Source organism: Sipha flava, unplaced genomic scaffold, assembly GCF_003268045.1.
Source record: "Sipha flava isolate LNK unplaced genomic scaffold, YSA_version1 20907_pilon_pilon, whole genome shotgun sequence".
Taxonomy (NCBI): Eukaryota; Metazoa; Arthropoda; class Insecta; order Hemiptera; family Aphididae; genus Sipha; species Sipha flava.
The window spans coordinates 10,847-33,912 of NW_020272817.1; the positions used below are offsets into that span (position 1 = coordinate 10,847).

Sequence of the window (23,066 nt, forward strand, 5' to 3'; positions counted from 1 at the left end):
ACCACTGATAAGATTTATTGGACAGATTAAAAATGTCAGGATAAACTGTAGAAATCAACTCTTCCATGTTATTGACCACCCGTCCAATCGTGTGATTGACTGAAATGTAACCATTTTCATTTTCTAAAGTTACATTTCTAATTTTCAACAACTATGCTAGAAAAATATCGTCCCCTCCGCATAAATAAACTCTCATGTTTGTTCGCAAATAAAGTTTTTCAACATAGTTCCATATAGGGGAAGATTTTAAGCAAGCATTAACGACATCAGCTCGAGTACCTTTAGGGATTACTGGTAAGGTTTGACGGAAATCATCAGCGAAAACAAATGTTATGCCACCCATAAACTTATTATTACACCTAAGATCTTTTAATGTTCGATCAATTGCTTCGATATGTGATCTGTGACATTGTACACTCAATTAAGTATCGAAATCGTTCGCTATAGCGAACGATATAACGATATATAGATATATCTATCTTTATATATATATTTCGACCATGAATTTTTGACAAAGCTTATGCATCGTAAAATAACTTAGTCCTGATCGCGTCTAATCATCAACCGATATGCATAATAATTTTTTTGAACTAACATTCTTATTTGTTTTGGCACCTGTTGCGGGATCTTTTTGTTTAATATTTATGCAATACCCGTCATTTACTACCAAAAATAAAATTAATAGTTTTTAATAGTTTTATTTAATATAATTCATTTTCAATAGCGCAGTTATCGACCTGGTCAAAAAATATTAAATTAAAATATGATTTATTATACAATAGCACTTTTCCAAAAATTTTTTTTCGTAAAAACCTTTTCCTGGTAATTATGAACAATTAAAAAAAATTTGAACAAAATCGGCCCAGCTGTTCTCAGTTGATGAAATGTTATACATTTTTGGTTCCATTTTTATATATATAGATATAGTATGTAATGTGTTTACTATGTACGTTTATTATATATGTATGTAGGTATATGTTATGTTGCATCTTGCGTATTTTATTACCACTTATTTTTGATTCCTATTTAAATTTGAATATAAAATTGTTTGACACTATTAATTGTTTGCCATTCTTGCTAAGAATTGTTATAAATTCCATCACGTTGAATTAAATATTAAACTTTTAACTACTTTTACTATTAAGTAGGTATAATTAGTAAGATTAAAAGTAAAGGAACCGATATTTAGTATGTTACGTTAAAACTTAATAACACATTTTGATTTACCTTACCATTTTGTATGCATGACGCAACATAACATAATTAATTAAACGATATACGTACATAGGTATACATAGGTACATATTACATAATATATAGTATGTTATAAAATAAATTTCTACAGCTTGTATTATATACCTTATCGGTTTTTTCGCAGATAGTAAAATGTTAAATTTTTTTTTGCCACAGTTTACGGATCTAGGACAGTTGGTCTCCCGAAAAAATGCCGTTTGCGGACGATTGGTCTCCAACTTAAAAATTAAAAGAAAAATTATTTCAGCAAAAAACGTTCTCATATTATAGTATAATTAAAATAATGATAATAATAATAAATATTCAATGTTTAATATTATAATTAACACGTCACAAGAATAATAATTACAATTTATGAAAGCCTGAGAATTGTTCATCAATATTTAAAAGTTAGGTTATATAAATAATTTTAAAAATTCGTCTTTGGAAAAGTTCTATCTATTAGTTTCTAATCTAAACTATTACAAACAGATACAATACTTTTTTCTCTATCACTTAAAGGTTTTAAAATATTATTTAAAAAAATATTTTCGTTAATCTTTGTCAAAGATATCATCCTTGTAGAATTAATTATTTGTATCGATTCAATAAAAATATAAATATTTGGATGTTTAATCCTGACAATATTTGAAATTTATTGTTGAATCTTTCAAATATGTTATTAATGTGGACATAACCTTTTTTTTGATGCATATCCACTCCATAAATATGGTGTAAATTTTGGCAGTTGGTGTTTTAGATACAAGATTACGGTTCTCACCGGTCTCAGGAAAAGTACTCAATTGTTTCAGACTATTGAGTAAAAATAGCCATGCCACCCATGAATTACATAACTATTGTTATAAAAAGTGGCCGTAAATCTATATTACAAAAATAGGTACATATTTCCATTGACTAAATAATTCTTAATAATAATAGTACTCTATTATTATTAGAATTATTCCATAGCCTATGATATTATTAAATATTATTGAATAAAAGAAGAAATTTAATAGCTAATCAATATTTTGAGAAGACTTTTATTGAGATTTAATAGTTATTTTAATTAACCTATCCATTGTATTATTTTATTTGTTTAAATTGTAATCATATTAAATGATAATATTATGTAGGTATTTATTTTAATATTTTGTATTAACTGTATACATTTATTGCCTATATAATTTTATAGTTACACTTTTAGTTGCAATAATTATTTTTAGTTTTCATACCATTATTGAACATAAAAAAGAAAATTTTTTTAAAATTATATTTATCATATGCGATTTGTATGAAAAATGAATTAAAACAAACGCAAATAAATTACCATACATTTGAAATTTGAAAAAATCTTAATAAAGAAATGTATATTTTTCTACTCCAATTAGAGTCTAATAAGATTTTTCTGCATTTTCAATATCGTTAGTGTTAAATAAGATCTGTTGTAAATTGATAATATATATATATATAACTTATATCAGCGTTTAATTAAGTTTTTTTTTGTCATTAACTTAACTTATTAATTGAAGTTAAGTTAAGTTAAAAATATTTTTAACTTAATTGATGTAATTCTCATGTGCATTAACTTAATTGTTAACTTAATTAAACATGAACTCAATTAACTTGACTTAATCGAGTTAAAAAATATCATTAACTTACCCATCCTTGCTAATGGTAGAATATTTTCCCCTATTTGAGCATAAATAATATAAACTTTATATAGAAATCTTCTTTAAAATGTTGGTTGTAAATGTGCCATCCATAAATTTGTGTTTTGAATGGCGTCCAAACAATATCATTATTTTCCTTCCCATTCGAACAGATTTAAGACTATCCATTACATATTATGACTATTAGTACGTTAAAAATATTGATTTTTATCGTTGTTATGCAATTAGGTGTAAGTAAAATGAATATGTGTAGGTTTATAGGATTAATTATATTTTAATTATAGGAATGTAATATAATAATTAAAATATACAATAATAAAAAAAAAAAATTATAAAAATTAAATTAAAAATAAAAAAATCGATAAAAACTTGAATCATACCTTGTTAATATAATCAAGACGGGGTTAATTGGTTAATTGGTCACTTTCATTGTTTCTCATATTTTTTCTTAGATGATCTTCTTATTCACATACACTCATCATCCGTTTGTTTTTAATTATATGGATACATGTTATTTAATATAAGTTTCTTTTTTTACATTTTTAAAATATTTATGAATTGGAATATAATCGGATGTGTTGAGTAATATATACTATTAAAGTTGGAGTGGAAGGCTTCACAACTATTCGTTGTTCAAATTATAAAAAATGAATATATTGCCTACACAGAAGGTGGAACGTCACAATCAGGCTTTATGTATGTATTTATTTTATTTTATCTATCGGAAAATTGCTGTACTTATTCATTTTTGGATAAAAATTGATACAATTTTAAAGATTTTTATAATGGAAAAAATTAAAACTATATAAATGCTTTTGAATAGGTAATTTTTATAATGCGACGGTAAGGGAGCAGTTGTAATGACGAATCATTAAATTTATACCAATTTGCGCCCGAATTTTTTCTAGATAGTCAATTTAATGTACGTCAAAGGTGCACCAAGTATGCAACTCACTTTGCTACAGGTCTCTAATCTATGGTACGCCAAGCAAATTAATAATTTGAAAATAATATTAGTTTTTATTGTTTATAATTATTTATAAAATTTATATGTACATTTTTTTTTTTTTTTTTTGTATATAATAGTCTTATTTATGTATATAACATTAACTAATAATATAATACATTTATAAGAATCTAATAATAGAAAAACCCGTCGATCACACTTATCGGAATTAAAGTGTACTCGCGTAGTCTAGTCGTTGGTCAGATAAGAATTAACGATCGATGCCGGAATAATAACGTTATCGAACGTTTCCAAGTGTGAAAGTACACTGTACAATCTTTTAGGTATATAATATTGAATTTAATCAGTTTTAAAATAATTTCAGTTTTCTTTCTCATCGAATTTTGTGCTCTGAACCTAATTGGAATTTAATATTAATTCAAGTAAAATACTGAAAGTCGATAAAGTTTGCCTCTAATTAACGAAAAGTGGAATATAGATTACTTTTTTGTCGAACAACATAATATTTTCTTTATGCGTTATTTGCAAGGAAAAGATTATCGTTTTGAAAGAATAGAATATTCGTAGACATTTTGAAACCAAACACGCATCTATATGGTCTGGTAAGCTACGATTAGATAAGTTTGAAATTGTAAAACAAAATTTATTAACTCAACAATCAATTTTTACAAAACGGTCACATCAAAATGAACCTCTTGTAAAAGCAAGTTTTTAAGTAGCTCATACTTTGGCGATAGACGGAAAACCTGTTACTAACGGTGAGATTATAAAGGAATATATTTTGAAGATAGTTAAAGAAATTTGTCCAGAAAATTAAATTTATTCACTTCTGTTGGCTTATCAGCGAATACAATTGCGCGACATATTACAGATCTCAGAATCGATATTGTTCGTTAGTTAAAAGACACAACAAAAAGATTCAAACATTTTTTCAATTGCCTTGAATGAATCTACCGACTCTTCGGAATTTGCGAAGGTGGTTTTATTCATCCGTGGAGTGGATGCATTTTTTAAAATAATAGAAGAATTAGGAGCAATCCATTCAATGCAAGATATATGTACTGGTGATGAAATTTTTCTGAAGGTAAAAGAAACTATTTTTGCTTTGGGCCTTGATTTTAAAATGTTAAAAGACGTAACTACTTATGGAGGGCGCAATATTTCTGGAACTTGTAAAGGTTTGGTTGAAAATGTTTGTAAAGCTGTATTAGAAACTTGAGCAGCAAAACCAATGACTATTAACTGCATTATCCATCAACAAACTTTGTGTGGGAAAAATACCATAATATCTGAAGTTATGAATATTGTTGTGCAGAATGTAAATTATATTCGTAAAAGTGCTCTCAGTCACTATCAATTTAGGAACTTTCAATTTAGGACATTGAAAGCGAGTACTCTGATATTCCCTATCGTTTTGTTGGCTCAGCCGAGGTAATGTCTTGAAAATATTTTTTCATCTATGTTTAAAAATCGACATATTTATGATTGAAAAAAATCGTGATGTCACTGATTTGTCATGTTAAAACTAGCCTTTCTCGGTGATATAACTGAGATCCTGAATGAGTTAAATATAAAGCTTCAAGGAACAAACTCATTATTTTCAGATCAATTTTATAAATATTTATGGCTATTTATAAACATTATAAATCGGCTTTTACGTATGTAACAAGTGGTTCAACAGAAATAAGTAAATACTATCGCTTAGAATTAATAATTTCAGTGTTCAATTTGTTAGTAATCTTAATGTAATGGCAGACGCTTCAGGTTATCTAGAAGACTTATCGGTGTATTTTGAAAGACGTAATATCACTCTTGTAGAAAACAACAAATGTATTAAAACAACAATAAGAGTAATTGATTCAATGGTAAGCGAGCCTGTTCTTACATAAACTAGCCGGCGCTTCAAATGTGCCTGAATATATTATTAATAAATAAAATCCCCTTTAAAAATGGGAAGGCAAAACAAAATAATACAAATCAACAATACAGAGGGTTAACAAATAATTCAAGAAATTGGTTGATAAAAATCATATGTAAACAGTCAAAATAAAAAATATCAATAGGAGAACATGTATAATCATACAGATTTACTTGATAGTCTTACCGTATTAGAACCGAAAAAAAATTTACCATTTCCGAAAATGGTGAAGTCAGCAATATTCAATTTAGAGACGAAAATATATGTAACCAGTGTTGCTACTTTCAATTAAATAAAGATAATTGTATTGTTAAAGGTTTTCAAACATGAAAATTCAAAGGAAGTTTTAATAATCGAAAAATTAAAACTATATGAATGATTTTGAATAGATAATTTTTATAATACGACGGTAAGAGAGTAGTCGTAATGAAGAATATTTAAATGTTAATTTATGCTAGAATTTTTTCTAAATAGTCAATTAAATGTATGCCAAAGGTTTTATTAATATTATAAGCCAACTTAATACCTGAAAAAGAAATTTCTTGTCCATTGAATTTAAAATTATATTTCAAAAAATTGTTTCTTACATTTTTAAAAATATTTGGCCTATCAAAAATAGTAAAAATAGTTTTACCTTTAATTTCAACAAATGGTTTTTCTTTACAACAACCCAAGTGTTTTAGGGCTGAATAATTATGGGGACTTTGATCACAAACGAGTGCCACAATATTAAAACCTAGCTCTGCACATTTTTTGATTACATCTGTAATTAAATCTTTTAATATTAAACTACTCATTGACGAACCCGATAGAAAATAAGCCAATAGTAATTTCCAATTATTTTACAGCCCACGAACCATGAAAACCATGGTCTGCGTAGCCAATTTATTTGTTCTACCTCTGTGTCCTAATTCTTCAAACTCTTCGACCATATCTAAATACTTCGAGTATTCTAAAAAAGAATTAATTTTCAATTCATCAAAAATCATCACATAATATTTTTCGTCATCTGACATTGTATCCAACTAAATTTTAATTTGCTTTAGCCAGAGTGAATTAAAACCAGGACAAAATTTAGACTCCCTATCTACCTTCGTAACGTTGATTCACTTGGTAAAATAATTTGTTGATTATTTCTAAGAAATTTGTATGTAGCTGGTGATTTATAGTATAAATTTATTGCAAAATTTTTTTCAGGTAGTGTCCAGGATGATCTTGAATTAGGCTTATGGAACATTTGCATTTCTGCTATTACTTTAGATCCCAAACTTTAATAAGAAAAGAAAATCAGACATATTATATTATAAGTTACAACATTATGAGAACCATATAACTGTTATTTTATCTAAATGAAAATTTTTATTGACTACCCTTTTTTAAAATGTAGGCATATTGCTTTTTTTTAAGTCTAGATCAGTCAAACAAATTAAAAATATAATGTTTTTAAATCTGAAATACACAATAGAAGTATAGAGTCATGCTGACCCAACTTTTGAATATTAGGTACTATATTTACCATAAGTAAAAAAAAAAAAAAACAACAAAATTATAATTAATTAAAATGTTTCTATATTATATTTAACACAGTTGCTTTATTATGAAAAAAAAAAAATTAAAATATGAATTTAAAAATGGATTCTTTTATTTTGATGTCCCTGATGGTTATCTGTACTAAAATACTTATCTTTTGTAGAAGCTTCTTCAAAAACACCTTGATACCATTTTTGTATTTTAGCTAATGGGTGAACTTTTCCATGGGAATATTTTTCTGCTAACCAACACAATACAGATGGTAATGGGTCAAAATTAATAACAGTTGTCATATTTAGTTTCACATACAATGAATCTTTAATTGTTTCAGGAGATAATTATGATATGATGGATGTTTTTAAAATATTATAGTAGGATATGAGTATCTCAACATCAGCACTATGAGGTTTTGCTGCTAAAATATGTGCAATACATATCGTCAAAGATTTCTATTCATCACATTTTAATAGTTTTTAAGTATATCTATAGAAATCTTTTTATTTTTAAACTCTTCACATACTGATGCTTCACGATACGATGACATAAAATCAAAGAAAAATCTGGGCATATTTTTTTATAGCAATTTTTTAATTCCAAATCGGTATAATCGTTGCTTAGACTGCTTAAAGGTTTTATGTTTATCCATTCACTTAAATCTAATCTCTCATCAAAATAATTAAGTAATGACTCTAATATTTCATATCTTATAGCTTCAAATAGTCTGTGGTCACTTATGAATAAATGATGAGTTCTTCAACGATGTTGAGTAGTGCATGTTTTATATAATGAAATTCCATTTAAGGAATAATATGTTCCATCATTATTTTCTTCAAATTTTGAGGAATCAGATATACATAATTTCAGAAAAGTTTCTTCCCAACCACCTGGAAGAGCAATATTTTTTAATGATTCAATTCTAGTTTTAAGTGCAGATGCATGATCTTGAATATCAAAAAATAAGAATATTATCACTTTGAATCAATTATTGAAATTGTGAATATAAATAAACAAGATCAATAAAAATACATGAAAGTTGCATTTTATCGTAATTAGTCAATAATTTTAAAAATCCAGCACATGTACTATCATTTTGTTCATGAGTAAAGTATAATACCAAACCATACCAATTTATTAAAATAGCTTGAAGCAAATCATATATAAACTCTGTCCATCTGATTTCAAAATATTTTGGTAAATAAACAATATTCAAATTATTTTTTGCTATTTTATTTAATTCTTTTGTCCGTAAACCTGATTTATGAAAATATGTTGAAATAGAAGAACAAATTTCAATTATTTTTTTACTTCAATAAAATTGGAAGTTAAATTTTCCCAAACTAAAGCACTTCTTTGTACAGCACACCATATTTTTAATAGCAGCATATTATTGTCACATAAATGCCTTCACTTTCTGTCATACCCCATTATCAACTTTTGAAACCTGTGTTTATAGCTGCACCATCAGTAACAATTGAAGACATCTTTGATGACAAATTTGACCACGTAAGGATTGGCTCAACTGCTTTTTAATAACTTTATAGTATCCAAGTGCTCCTCTCTCTTCCGGTTCTTCAAAACCAATAAAAAATAATCTTACATCACCATCACTTAAAACTACTTTTGCTAGTAAATGAATGTTATCAATTTGCATCCTATCTACTGATCCATCCACTCTTAATGGCAACGCCAGACAACTATCAAATAATTTTTTTAAATCAGACTTAACTAAACATTTCAAAATATCCTTATGATTAATTGGTGTAATATATTGCAAATCTCCAAGGTAAATTATTAATATTCAGATTTTTCCATTTCATCAATGTAACTTCACGAGAAGGCCAAGACCATGCACTTAAGGTACCTCGTTTTGCATCGTTATATGCTGGACACATAATTTCTCCAATTTTATGTGATAACTTTTGATTTTGTGAAGAAATAATTTTATTTAATGGAGCAATATGAACTAATTTGGAAACAAAATTTTTTTTAAACTTATCAACTTTTACACTTTCAATATGCTCGCTGGAGTTCAAATGATTTTTCAGAACAGTAGTACTTGGTAATGTTCCTCCTTCAGAACAAATGGCGGGTAAATGATTATTTTGTATTGAATGCATCATTACAGTTTTAGGGTTTCTAAAGCATATATTATACCTTAAAAATTTTCTACTTTTTCCTTTAAATGATGTTATTTTTTCAAAACATTTATTTATGTTTAATCTTATCCATTATTTATCATTAACAACTCCAGGTTCTTCTACCTCATTATTATCTGAATAAATATTTTTACTACATTCCAGTTGAGTTTGATCACAATTAATTGCTTGTTCAGAATTTTTTTCCATAGTTTCTTCATTTTTAATTATAACATTACTATAGCCTAAATTTAGAAAACTAATTTAAGTAATATTCCTATAGATAATTTAATTTTAATATCCCAGAACATTAAGCATTACACTTTATTATAATTCATAAAATCTATCAAAATAAAACAACCAATAAGATAGGTAGGTGTTTTAGTTTTATTAAATATATGATGGCAGAAAAGTAAAAGGTATAATAATATTAAAAGTGTTATAGGCCACTTACAACAAAAGTAAAATAGTAAAATGTTAAATAGATATTTCAAAAATAAATTTAGTTTTTTTTATTATTTTAAATACATTACCTTCTCAATTAAAATGTATAATACCTATATACAGCTTTATACTATAATATTAATATAGCAATAACTTATTGTTATTTTATTTTCATACATTAATGGAATAATTTTAATGTTAACATTTCAATTTATAAATTATTATTTTATAATTAATGTAATATAATTAAAATAGATAATATGGTTTATGAATAATGCCTATATGATGTGTGCTACTACACTTCAAATATAATAATATAAAACTATACATAAGTCATAAACTCAATACAATTCATTAGAAAACAATTTACAATTGGTATACCTATCTACAATATTTTAAGAAATCCAAAAACTGTATAATTCATACAATTCTAGAATCTAGTATTAAATTATATATAAAAATTCTAGACATAATACATACAGTAAATGTTTGATGAACGTGTTAGCCACTTATCCATAATGACAATATATAAAAATCAAAACTTACCTAATAATTAAAACACTACCTATATTATAACATAAATATTACAATAAAATATAATGAAACTCAATGTCTGTCGTCTGAACAAATAGGTATATAATAACTAACTAGTAGTAACTACATAATAATTAATTTCAAAATTGTTTGAAAATAATAATAATATAGGTATCATGATTCATGCTCAACCGCAATCATAGATTTTCCGTAAATACAACATATAGTTTTACGACAATTGGTTCCAGTGAAAAAATACATATACCACAAAATAAATGCGGATTTATCCATGCAATATTGAATGAGGAACTCCGTTTGGTAAAGATTGTGTTATCTATAATCGTGCTTGTTAAATATTATTATCATTATAGCTATTATTACACACGAGCTTTATTTACAGAAAAGTAAATTAACAAATTATAATAAATACAAAATTGATATTTACTAGCCGTAAAGGCATAAAACACTATACACAGAGTGTGACTTCGTATTACACACAAAAATAGGCCGTGTGATAAAATTATAAAATAATTACAAATGTCTTCATTTTTGCCAAAGCATCGTTGTCGCTCAGTATTAGATAGAACCTGACGTCAAAAAATATTTATTAGGAGACAATTATGTCGCTTAATATATTAGTTAAAATATGCACGGGTCGATAGTAATTGACGAACTGTCCTTGACGTGTAATCGGCATATTCCGTAGAAAAAATTCTATACTCATTCAAACTTTAAGATATGATTGGCAACAAGTATAATATCTGATTCCGCCAGTAATAAACCAATGTATCAATGTATTATATTATCGAATTTTATTTATTTTTCCTTGTCTGCGGTTTCGATAAAATTTGTCCTCGGCTTACCATTAGATGATCGCTGCCTTAGACAATATTTTCAAATTCACTGATTATTCAAGTGTTTTACAGTTAAATTTGTTTATTAGACGGTATATTTTTCTTACATTAAAATTTGGTAACTCAATGTTATATAATTGATTATAAATTTATTATATAAGTAATGAATGATATTACTGATCTCCAATGCTTTTCCATTTTTTTTTTTTTTTTTAGAAATATGTAAATGTACCTAATACAATTTTTATGTAACTGAAAATTATAATTTCTATCAACTGAATAAATAAATACTGTAATCAATAAAATTACTAATGTTTACAAATACAATTTTCAACAAAATTAAATTAAGATACTTAATAGGTTATAATGATACTTATGTACTATTGTATAATTTAACTAAATATTCAGAATTATTATATAGTATTGTATATTCTAAAATGTAGGGGCGATATCAATTTGCTTAAATTTTAAATATTTATATTCAATTAAGTTGTCATAAACACAAAAATATTCTTAAAAATTTGCAAATATTACTAGAATATTTATTTATTATAAAGAACAACATAATATTTAACTTGATAAAAACATTATTATAATAAAATGAAAATCTTTATTTTAATAATATGTTCACAATAAATAGCATGGCTTGTTTACTTATATCTTGATTTTATTATTTATCAATTACATTTAATTAGTTGTATAATTAATCAATTTTTAATACAAGTACTTATGTGGTATTTATGTCTAGAAATAATAATATTCATATTAATTGTTTTATGTATTGATGTTAAATATATATGTTTTATATGGTATTATAACACACAACCTTATGCACTGATAATAACAAGTAAATTGTTTTTCAGCAGTTGATAAAAGCTTTTTAAAAAAAAATGTATTTCATCAAATTGTGGTCATAATACCAAAAATTAAAAAACCAAGCATTTGGGGATTATACTGCTAATAAAATGCTCCATAAGCACTGTACTCCCTCCCAAATCCTACGTAGAGAGTTTTTAATTTTTTTAAAGTAACAAATGAATCTATTCCATCTTTAGTTACATTACAAGTAGCAGAATCACTGGACACCGATAATTTCTCTAAATTTTTGAATGTATTAGTTATAATATATAAATGTTCATTAGTTAAGCAATCAGCACGTAAAGTTAAATCAATTAATGGCCATTGAGTTTTAAAAAGTGGCCATATAATTTGTGGTTCATGATCATAGTACATAGAATCTGCTATAACTAAGCAAAATCGCTTCAGCTTCATACCAAGACTTGCTATTGATCGCATCAATTCAGGTGTTACATCTATATTAATAAGTTCAAGGGTCTCAAGATAAAATGAACAATAATTTAATACTTTATTAATATCATCAATGATAAATTTACTGCACCACATGGATTTCAAACAAATTTTACGTAATTGTTTTGGTATAATTCCAAATAGTTTATCATTGTCAATGTTATCTGTTTGCAAATTATCTAATGTTAATTCTTCAAGTAACTGTAATCTTTTCACTTTGTGCAACTCTTCTTTAGGACTATACTGAAGATTATGAATTTTTAATGCTTTCAAGTGTTGAGTTTCATTTAGTAATGCTGGTAATATGTCATCAATAAATTCAACAGTATCAAAAAATTCTAAAAAAAATACTTTTGTTGCTAATAAAGGCCAAACTGTCTTCACCCAATGATTTTCATTTATTAATATTTCAGGATCATCTTCATCATTATTTTGAAATGAAATCCCTAGACCACATATTTTAAATGTGAAAAAAGCACGTAAGCTCTTAGTGTATACTTTGAGTGCTTCTTGAATTTCTTGGTTATCCATATCTTTAAGACATATAACTTCATTATTTAAGAACATCGGGTGAATAGAAGCTTCGTACCAGGACCAGCAAACAGTTGATGCAATTTTTTTTTCTCCAAATTGCAAAAATAGAAAAATATGAGAAATTACCTGTGAATACAAATGAAAAACATTTTAAATTAAAATTAAATATACTTCAATAAAATGTATAATTTAATATCTGTATAATATGAATTAATTAAAAGTGAATACCATTATAATTAAGTAAATAATCAACAAAATACATTTTTTTTTTCTTTGAATTTAAAAAAAAATATACTAACCTCAACAGGTAATTGGTCAAATGTTTTTGCATCATTCATCGTTTAATACATATTAATAATTAAATAACTCAACATAATGTTTTCAAATAGTATTTAAAATATAAGAATAATTCGAAAATTTGATTTTAGTAAAATCAATAAAAATTTAATGGCATAACCATAGTTAGGTCATGATTTAAGATTTAGATAAAGCCCGTGATTTAAGATTTAAGATTTAAGATCTTAAATCATGAAAAATTACAGATATTGTCTGAAAATAGTGTTTACATTTTACACTGAAAAATAAATAATATCTATAAGTGGTTATCATTTATAATAGCTAATTGATATACTTGTGATAACATAAATTAGAAATGGGGTTAACTTTTTAATTTGACATACATTTATACTGTTACCTACTACAATAATTTTTACTGTGTGCTTAATATAGCTCGAAATATATAAATATATACCGAAACATTAAATATATATTTTATTTAGTACACATATTAAAATTGTGTTATTACTTATCATTTCAAAATAGTGGCATATTTAGGATTTCTTTGAGGGGCAGATATGACTATTATTTTCTTCCTTCCTCTTAAAATACAGTGGGTAGTAAATATTATACATTTTTAATGATTACTATAACTCATTTATATTAATTTAAATATATAATATTTTCAATAATAAAACAATAAATAAATTAATTAAAATTAAAAATTAAAAAACAAAGAGTTTATTTATTTCTATAAACCATTTGTTTATTTATGTATTAATATTTTCAATCTTATTTCAAGTAATTGAAGTTAAACACGGATGTTAAAAAAAAAAAAACCAAGGGGGAAATATATCTCCCTAATCACCCCCCTCTTCCACCTAAATACGCCACTGTTCCGAAAATATTGTTATGCTTTTCATAAATGTCCCATTTTAAAATTAAACTCATTAAAAACTATATTTTTTAGATTCTTTTATAAAAAATCAAATCAGATTATTAGTATTATTATTACTATAATAATTATTTAAAACATTTATTTATAATCATCTTTTTAAAGTGGAGACATTCTTAATAGTATACTTTTAAATTTCCTCACGATTTTTCTACAATACATAATTCTCTGTGGTGTAAATGCATGGCTGAATTATTATAGGTTCATATTAGACTTACATTTATTTTCAAATACACGTGGTCAGCCCCAATTATCCCTATTAAATATTGTTATTAAAATGTAATTTTAATTTTTAGTTTATGAAAACAAAATTAAGTATATTATTCCAATAAACTAATTTAAATTTATTTCATTAGCACATATAGTAAAAATTATAAACTTGTATTTTTTAGAATATTATTATTTAGGTACAATCAAATAACTTAAGATAGGTTCTTGCAAAATAAAACAATTTTTCTTACATTATTAATAAATAATTGACGTACGTATCGCCAACCTCACCCAATCAAAATATTGACATTTTTTTCATGTCAGTATTTAGCAGTCAATTAGCAACAATTTGCAAGACTTTAGTTTTATCATAAAACTTAAAAAACCATGGGTACGATACATAGGTGCAACTAGAGTTCAATTTCTGGGTGGGCTAAATTTTAATGATACCAGCGACCCGTGGGGGGCTTCGTCCCCACACCACCAAAATTGATTGTCAACACTAAAATTTATATTTATATTAATTAGAAGTCCTTACGACCTTACCTATAGTCGTTAATAGTTTATTTCGAAGTAAAATGTTGTCGCTTAGTCACTTACTACTTACAGACTAGTTACCTAAATAAACATGAATAAGAAGGATATACATATATAATCAATGAAGTATATAGTTCATAGCTATTATATTTTTATTATAAAACCTATTTAAATTAACAATATTTTTCAATTTTTTTCAGCAAATTTATTTACAATTTCATTTTCGTCTGATTTGTTGGTTACATCTCTCTTTATATTTAAAGTAGATAAATTTGTAAATCGATCTTGGGCCATGGAAGATCTAAGGCAATGTTTTATTCGTCTTATTGTCTTCAATGAGAGAACGACCTTTCATAGGTGGCTGAATTTATAGGAATAGATAAAGCCATTTGTAAAAGTTTAGAAAAGCTTGAAAGTACCTATTTGTTTTTCGACTTCTTTGACATCATTTATATTGAAATCTTTTTTTTTTACTATTTAAAGGGTTAAATGCCACTCTAATTTCTGCTTCTAAGCTACTCTTTGAGATATGTAGTAATTTCTATAATTATAGTTATTATAATTAATTAATTAGTTATCATTAATCTCTTATACAATTAAAATATATTTATATACATATATATTACCAAAGTACCTTATAATGACCTATAAACTTCATTGAATCAGTTGTATCTAATTTACAAAATGAACTACAACCGAACTGGTCATAGCCAAGTTTTCATCAGAAGACCTATATTTAAGGTTGAAAATAACACTGTCCATAATAAAAAAATATGTAAAAGTTTTCCAATAATTTTCTACATAATTTGCTTGTCATATTTAAACTTCAGTAAATTTATGAATGTAAAATTGTTTTTCAATAACGGTCCAATTTAAATTATCTATGTGGTGTGCATATTTTGAGCAATATGAAAGGACGAAGCCAGCAATTCCTCCCGATGTGATTGTTGAAGCAGTGCTTCATTTTAAAGACAGAATCATTATTACAAATAATAATGAAAAACGTAAGTGAAATGTACTATTTTAATAATTTGATATTATATTCGTAGATACAAGATATATCTAAAGTGATTAACTTTCATTTAATATTTGTTTCATTTTTAATTTACTATTATTTAAAATCGAAATGAATGGTATTACTATGATTTTAGTATTTTGGATCAGCCTAACTCAAAAGAGAAGGGTAATTTATTTATTGTTGAATAGTTTAAAAAACATAAATCAAGGAAACATCCCTTTATTTAATCTAAAAAAGTTTTATACATGATGTTCAAATGTCGGAATATTATATCTGTGTTATGCAATTATAAAAACATTATTATTATTATTTAATATTATTATGTTATTTTATCAATAAATAAAAGGTAATTGTAATATATAGACAGAATGTTTATGTTAATAATTCAGTCCTACGTTACTGAATTGTCAGAATTCATTTAAACTAATTTTTTATTAGAAATGTGTAAAATTGATCCTCAGAAAAAATCAAACGGTGAAAAAATGCCAAATTCCAAACTCCCTCCCAAAAAAAGTCACCCAATCAAAGTAGTGTAAATCTACATTGTGGCCAAGTCTGGTATTTTTTAATTCATAACCTCACTGTACTTCTACATTAAAGAGCAACACTCTTCCTTTATTTGTTTGTTTGACACTTAACCAGTTTCTGAATAAGGCATAAACTAGACTTGGCTACCAAGGTAGATACCACTACCTACTATGATTCGCTGTCTTTTTTGAGAAGAAATCGAAACCTTTTTCTTTTTTCTAAGTTCTCTTCTCCCTATCACCCACGTGAGTCACAAATGAGTACTAATGATGGGTCGTTCCTGAACGAATCGTTCCAAATGAATGAGTCCAATAGAGGAACGATTAGGAACGATTCCACCCGAACGTTTTTACTCGTTCCTTCGTTCCATTTCAGCCCTATGTTTAAATGGTCAAATATACCAAATAAGTACAAAAGTGTTGTTGTACAATATACTGTGTCGTTCACATGTTCATAATATTTTGGAATATTTCAAAACTAGATAATAGATAACATTTTATCACTGAAAAAGTGGATATATTATATCAAAGTAATATTTTAGAGATGCTGTTCAATAAAACTATTTTTATTTTTATTATTATTGAAAGACTACTATTACACCTATAATTAAAAATAAAACAACTAACGTTACGAAAACATAGGTATCAATAGACACGTATACAGCAAGGCTGATGCCTATTTCGAAATCTAAAAAAAATTGATGAACAGTTAGGTATAATGATGACTAAAGAATACCAACCGTTTAGTTTGTCGAAAATAAAGAATTTAAAAAATTTGTTTCATTATTAAATCCAAACTATTCTTTCCCAAGTAGAAAACAATTACTTATAATATATTACCTCAATTATTAGAAAACACTAAAGAAAATGTTAAAAGGAGTTTAGATAATACATCATATATAGCAATGAGTACGGACGGTTGGACATGTGTTAATAACGAAAGTTACGTCGCTGTTACAGTTAATTTTATTGATAATGAACTATGTGTTCTAAAATCTCATTTACTAGGATGTTATTATTTTGAACTATCACATACAGCGATCAATTTGTCAACATTTTTAAACAATTGTTTTGAAGAGGTATTTGAAGGGGTATTACAAACAAAGTTAAAATAGCTATTAGCGATAACGCTAATAATATTACAGTTGCAATAAACTTAAATAATAATTGGAAACACATTCATTGTTTAGCGCATAGCATTAATTTGATTGCCTGATGTGGATTAGAAGAAATTAAAGAAGTACATAAAAAGTTAAAAAAAAAATCGTAGATCATTTTAAGCGTAGTTCTAAAACAGCTGTAAAATTAAAAAATGCACAAATTCAGTTGAATTATCCAATGTTAAAACATAAACAAGAAGTGATAACGAGATGGAACTCGACTTATGATATATTTAATACGTGTTTAGAAACAAAAGATCCATTCGTTTCCACATTGGCAATGATTGGTAATACAAAAATGTTAACAACGTTAGGTTTTATTTTAATGGAATATTATTAAAAGCTTTTTAAGCCCTTTAAAGAAGTAACGATCGAGTTAAGTTTAGAAAAAAGGAGTCTCAATTTCAAAAGTTATAGTTCTCAATAATGCATTACTATTGCACATAAAAACAATGTGAAATGTGGAAAATTTACTATTGTGTATTTTTTCTATGATTTTAAAAATGGAAAAAATTGCCGAAAAGATTTTCCAGTATAGAAGACAATTCGACTTTTACTGAAGCTACTTTAATTGATCTACGTTTTAAAAAAAAAAGGATTTAGTAGCGAAGTGTATTATAAACGTACATATCAAAACATTGCAGGAAAGATTTCAAATATAATCAAACATATAAGACAATCCATAATTCAAGAGAAAAATTTAGTTGTAGATGAAGAAAAAACCACTATGTCAGCCGAAAAAAAAAGAAACGTTTGAGATATGGAAAGACTTTGATTCACAGGTATGAATAATAAATTAAATTTTTAAACAATTTATTAAATAACGATAATATATGATAATAAATAAATATCTTATTACATAATACATATATATTTTTTAGGTAATAGAAGTTACAACAGTGAGAACCGACACTTCTGATGCAATTGTGGAATTGGATAAATTTCTTAATGAACCTTTGATCCCGAGAAAATCAGATACTCTTATATGGTGGAAGGAAATGAAACGAATATATCCTGATATATACGATTTAATGTTACAAAGATTGGGAGTTCCATCAACATCAGTTCCATGCGAACGAACGTTTTCTAAAACCGGATATACGCAAACTGACAGGCGTAATAGACTTTCAATAAAAAATATGGAAACATTAATGTTTTTAAATGGTAATCTAGAATAAATATTTTAAGTAAGTTCCTAATCGTTTTTTATTTTATTATTATTTATTATTATATTTTTTTTATATTTTAAGTAATAAAGTTAAAAGTAATATAAATGCAGACTGCAAAAAAACACTGTTGGTTTTTCGGGAGTTTCCCGTTTCCGCCAAAATAATATTGACTAGTTATTATACATATCTATGGCTTGACCACACGACAATGTTGAGTGGCCAAATCTAACAAAGCATTTAGCAAACTTAATTCCTGACTCTTATAGATGGTAATGGCATAAGCTAAGTAAATGGGGAATGATGTCGGTGCACATAAACTCGGCTGATGATTTCGAACTTAAATACAAATTAAACGTAAAAAAAAAATTACGTATTTTAAAATTATCGTCCGTATACTGACAAGTATTACAAATATTCTGTATTTGAATAATTATATTAGATATATTTTATATTTGAATAAAATAAATTTACGAAAACATAATTATGTTTTATAAATATATGTATATAATTCAACTACAAACAATTTCTTATTACCATATTGTAACGTTGTTTAAAAGAAAACGTTTATGCGTGCTTAGCGCGCCACTTTATAGGTTTAGAAATACACTATCTAAAGCGGCATTAATTTAAAAAAAAAATTTAATTTTTTAATTTTTCCCTTTAGTTTAACTGTAAAATCTACCTTTGTGCCAAATTTCACGTTTCTATACTGAAAGTGTCTTATACATTTGATGATCAGTGAGTGAGTCGGTAACAAAATTGCAAATTTTGAAATCCTCCCATTTCGAAACGGTAAAATATTAAGGGCATTTTCTAACAGCGTCCTAAGCTACTCGAGATTAATCTATGTTTTAAATTTCAAAAGTTTATCTTAAGAGGAAACAGAGATATATGGATTAGAACAACCGGGCGAATTGATTCGTGTAAAGATACATTGGCTTTGCTGAAACTTGGCCAGCGCACTACAGTATGCTCAGATAATGAATTGATTATAATACAATATACACATATTTATTACATATTTGGGTAATATTTTAATAATAATAATTTTCAAAGTTTTGGTGCTATTATTTGCCAATAAACATAATATAGGTAATGCTTTATTTAGAATTTATCATAAATATTATTTATACTGACTAAAAAATAGTATTTATTTAAGTATGATAAGAAAATTCCCACATTTTTGTTTTTTGTCTCGATTTTTTTAAATTGTTAACAAAAGATATTTTTTTTAAATATATTCATAAGATTATTATTGTAGATATTATAATTTGAAAAATAAAAAAACTATCAAAAAAAGATAATAAATAAAATAATTTACATAAAATAATTTTAGATTCCGATTGAAACGAGAAATATATTAATTTTAGCATGATGTGTTTTAGTTAGAAAATATTTTCTAGTTGGTTCATTGGAGACTAGAGAAGTAATTTTTTGAATTTCTTAACAGTTTTTCCAATAATTGCGGAAAAGTAATGAAAAATGGCAAAAAACGGCAATATTTACTGACTGCCGACTTTCATTTTTCTTTTTAAATATAATTCAAATAGTAATTATCGTAATGGAACATGAAAAGTTCACTATATATTTATATGAATTTTCTTTAGAGGTGGTATACATTTTTTAATGATTTTGGATTTTATCGCGGAAACACTAGATTTTATCAAAATATAATTTTCTTATAACTTTTATAATTATTATTTTATATATTTACAATAAATATAAATTAATTCTTAATTATATTCTTGCAAATTGTTGCTAATTGGCTGCTAAATGCTGACATGAAAAAAAATGTCAATATTTTAATTGGGAAGGGTTGGCGACACGTACGTAAATAATTGTTAATCGTCAGGGTTTAATATTCACCCAATCTGTGTCAGTTGTTTTCCACTAATATATCCTCTGGAATTTCATAAAATGAGGTAGAACATATGCACTCCATATGAATTACAAATATAGGTATATTTTGTAAACATTAAATGTTATATTTTGGTATATTACGATTATTATTATTATTATTTTATATTATTTATTTAATTATTATTATTATTTTGGTATATTATCGTACATAAAGCCACCAGTTGGGTAAAGGTTACCTAATATACATTTTGCTCCTTTCTCAAAATTAATTCAACACGTCATTACAACAAATGTAATAAAAACATTTTCTTTTCAGATACATCCATGTTTGTATGAACATTTCAAAACCATTGCACAACTGTAACTGTGAAAATAGAATCTGAAAATTTAAATTTGACCAAACAAAAATATATTATACCAATTCAGGAAACATTAACTCAAGTTTAATATTTAGTAATTTAATGAAAAATTATAATTATAGAAATATTATACTAGTGCTATTTCTACAAATAAGTTAACATTTTAGTTAACATTTTTTTTAGGCACATAAAATGTTTAATTATTTATTTAAAAATTGATATAAACATATAATAATAATATTTAAATAATACTTTTTATTTGTTAACTATTTCAAACATTCAAAAATTTTAAAAGAACAGAGTTATTGAATACTAAAATATTACAAGTTAACAATTGTATTGTATTTAATTTAAATAAAGATCAAATTATAAGTAATATTCATACATACACATTAAAATTATTTTTTAGGAGCACCATAAGCATCTGGCATTCTTTCAATTGTATATCTGAAAAAAAAAAATAAATTAAAAAAATAATTATAATTAAAATATTAAATAGTAAACTTACCGTCTTTGAGCAATATACATTATTGGAACTCCAGGAATTTTTCTTATGCGTCTTTTTAAATCCCTATCACATGTAGCAACTATATAACATTTATGCTAAGAAAAGAAAAAATATTATTAAATATAATAAATATATAACTTAAATAAAATTGATATGTATCAATAACAATTAATCACTTACTTGTGTTACTCGTTGAACTAAACAATCATCAGCATATGTACCTGGATGCATACACTGTATTCTTTGAAAACGAGGATCTTTTACAATTTTCAATGCTATTTTATACTTTTGTCCTAATTTTTCCAATTCACCAACAATACAATCCGTGACATATGGTATACCTTCAAACAAATACATACTTAAAATAATATTCTAAATGAGTATCAATGTATATAAATAAATAATATAATTTGCTTACATTTAGCATAGAGACAATCCATCATATTTTGAACAACATCCATTTTATATTTTATAGAAAAACTAATAAAATTAGTATCTACTAAGATGTGATATGGAGGACCTAGTTGTGTGTTAAATTCGAAGAACAAAGCTGAACTTGTTTGAGCTCTAAAATATAATTCATATTGAGATTATTTAACTGTTACAATTTGTAAACAATTTGCTTAAAAATGTTAATAGTTACACTTGACGGACAGAGACAGTTTTATTTTCAGTTTTTTTTTTCTTTATAATCGTTCTTTTTTCTTCTTTTCTAAAAAAAATAATAGGTTATTAGTAATAAATATTAAAATTGAACAATATATACGATTAAAATAACAAAATGACTTACATTCTCGAATCAGTTGGTTTAATAGTCTTTTTCATAGCAGCAAATTGTTTGTTGAGAATTTTTTTACTTTTTTTAGTTTTAGTCTGGAAATATGTTATTATTTTAAAAACATTCAAAATTACTATTTATCATTTATTTTTTTGTTAATTTGAACTTATGTAAATTACAGACAGGAAATGAGTACTTACCATTTTTGATATTAAAGAGTATATAATTTTGCTGTTCAAGAAGAATTAAATTGTTAATATAAATTACAGGAGTTATCCGACTTGCTGAAGAATGAGAGAGCCGAACGTTTTTTTAATTATTATTTTGGTTGTTATCGTGAACATGTAAATGTTAGTAATCACGTGTATTTTATCACTTACAATTTGGAACGTAAACATTTCTGGCAAGTTCACCAACATAACATGATTGCAGGCCACCGGTTAAAAGTGAATGAATGACTGTCATCAATGATGTTGGCAACTGATGTACAACGTTGACTCTTGCATTCTGCATTTTGCAGTGCTGCAACAGTTATAAGACATTTAATTTGGTAATGTACAGTAAGTGAATGCAAAGTGCATT

The 23,066-nt window shown here is 25.6% G+C and overlaps 3 protein-coding genes across 3 annotated transcripts; 1 reads left to right on the forward strand and 2 right to left on the reverse strand.

Annotated features, from left to right (window-relative positions):
- Positions 1 to 11,939: 11,939 nt before the first annotated feature.
- LOC112682720 lies at positions 11,940 to 13,675 on the reverse strand. Its single transcript, XM_025553407.1, has 2 exons — positions 13,427 to 13,675; positions 11,940 to 13,253 (listed from the first exon to the last, which is right to left on the reverse strand). The coding sequence occupies exons 1-2, from the start codon at positions 13,463 to 13,465 to the stop codon at positions 12,243 to 12,245; spliced, it is 1,050 nt and encodes a 349-aa protein (XP_025409192.1). The 5' UTR covers positions 13,466 to 13,675; the 3' UTR covers positions 11,940 to 12,242.
- A 4,816-nt stretch (positions 13,676 to 18,491) lies between these two features.
- On the forward strand, positions 18,492 to 21,237 carry LOC112682722 (zinc finger BED domain-containing protein DAYSLEEPER-like). The gene is made up of 3 exons (XM_025553409.1): positions 18,492 to 18,592; positions 18,692 to 18,997; positions 21,156 to 21,237. Exons 1-2 carry the CDS (start codon positions 18,521 to 18,523, stop codon positions 18,986 to 18,988), a joined length of 369 nt encoding a protein of 122 aa, XP_025409194.1. The 5' UTR covers positions 18,492 to 18,520; the 3' UTR covers positions 18,989 to 18,997; positions 21,156 to 21,237.
- A 295-nt stretch (positions 21,238 to 21,532) lies between these two features.
- On the reverse strand, positions 21,533 to 22,851 carry LOC112682721 (rRNA-processing protein FCF1 homolog). The gene is made up of 7 exons (XM_025553408.1): positions 22,685 to 22,851; positions 22,497 to 22,579; positions 22,350 to 22,418; positions 22,125 to 22,273; positions 21,887 to 22,047; positions 21,707 to 21,801; positions 21,533 to 21,645 (listed from the first exon to the last, which is right to left on the reverse strand). The coding sequence occupies exons 1-7, from the start codon at positions 22,685 to 22,687 to the stop codon at positions 21,597 to 21,599; spliced, it is 609 nt and encodes a 202-aa protein (XP_025409193.1). The 5' UTR covers positions 22,688 to 22,851; the 3' UTR covers positions 21,533 to 21,596.
- Between the last annotated feature and the right edge of the window lie 215 nt (positions 22,852 to 23,066).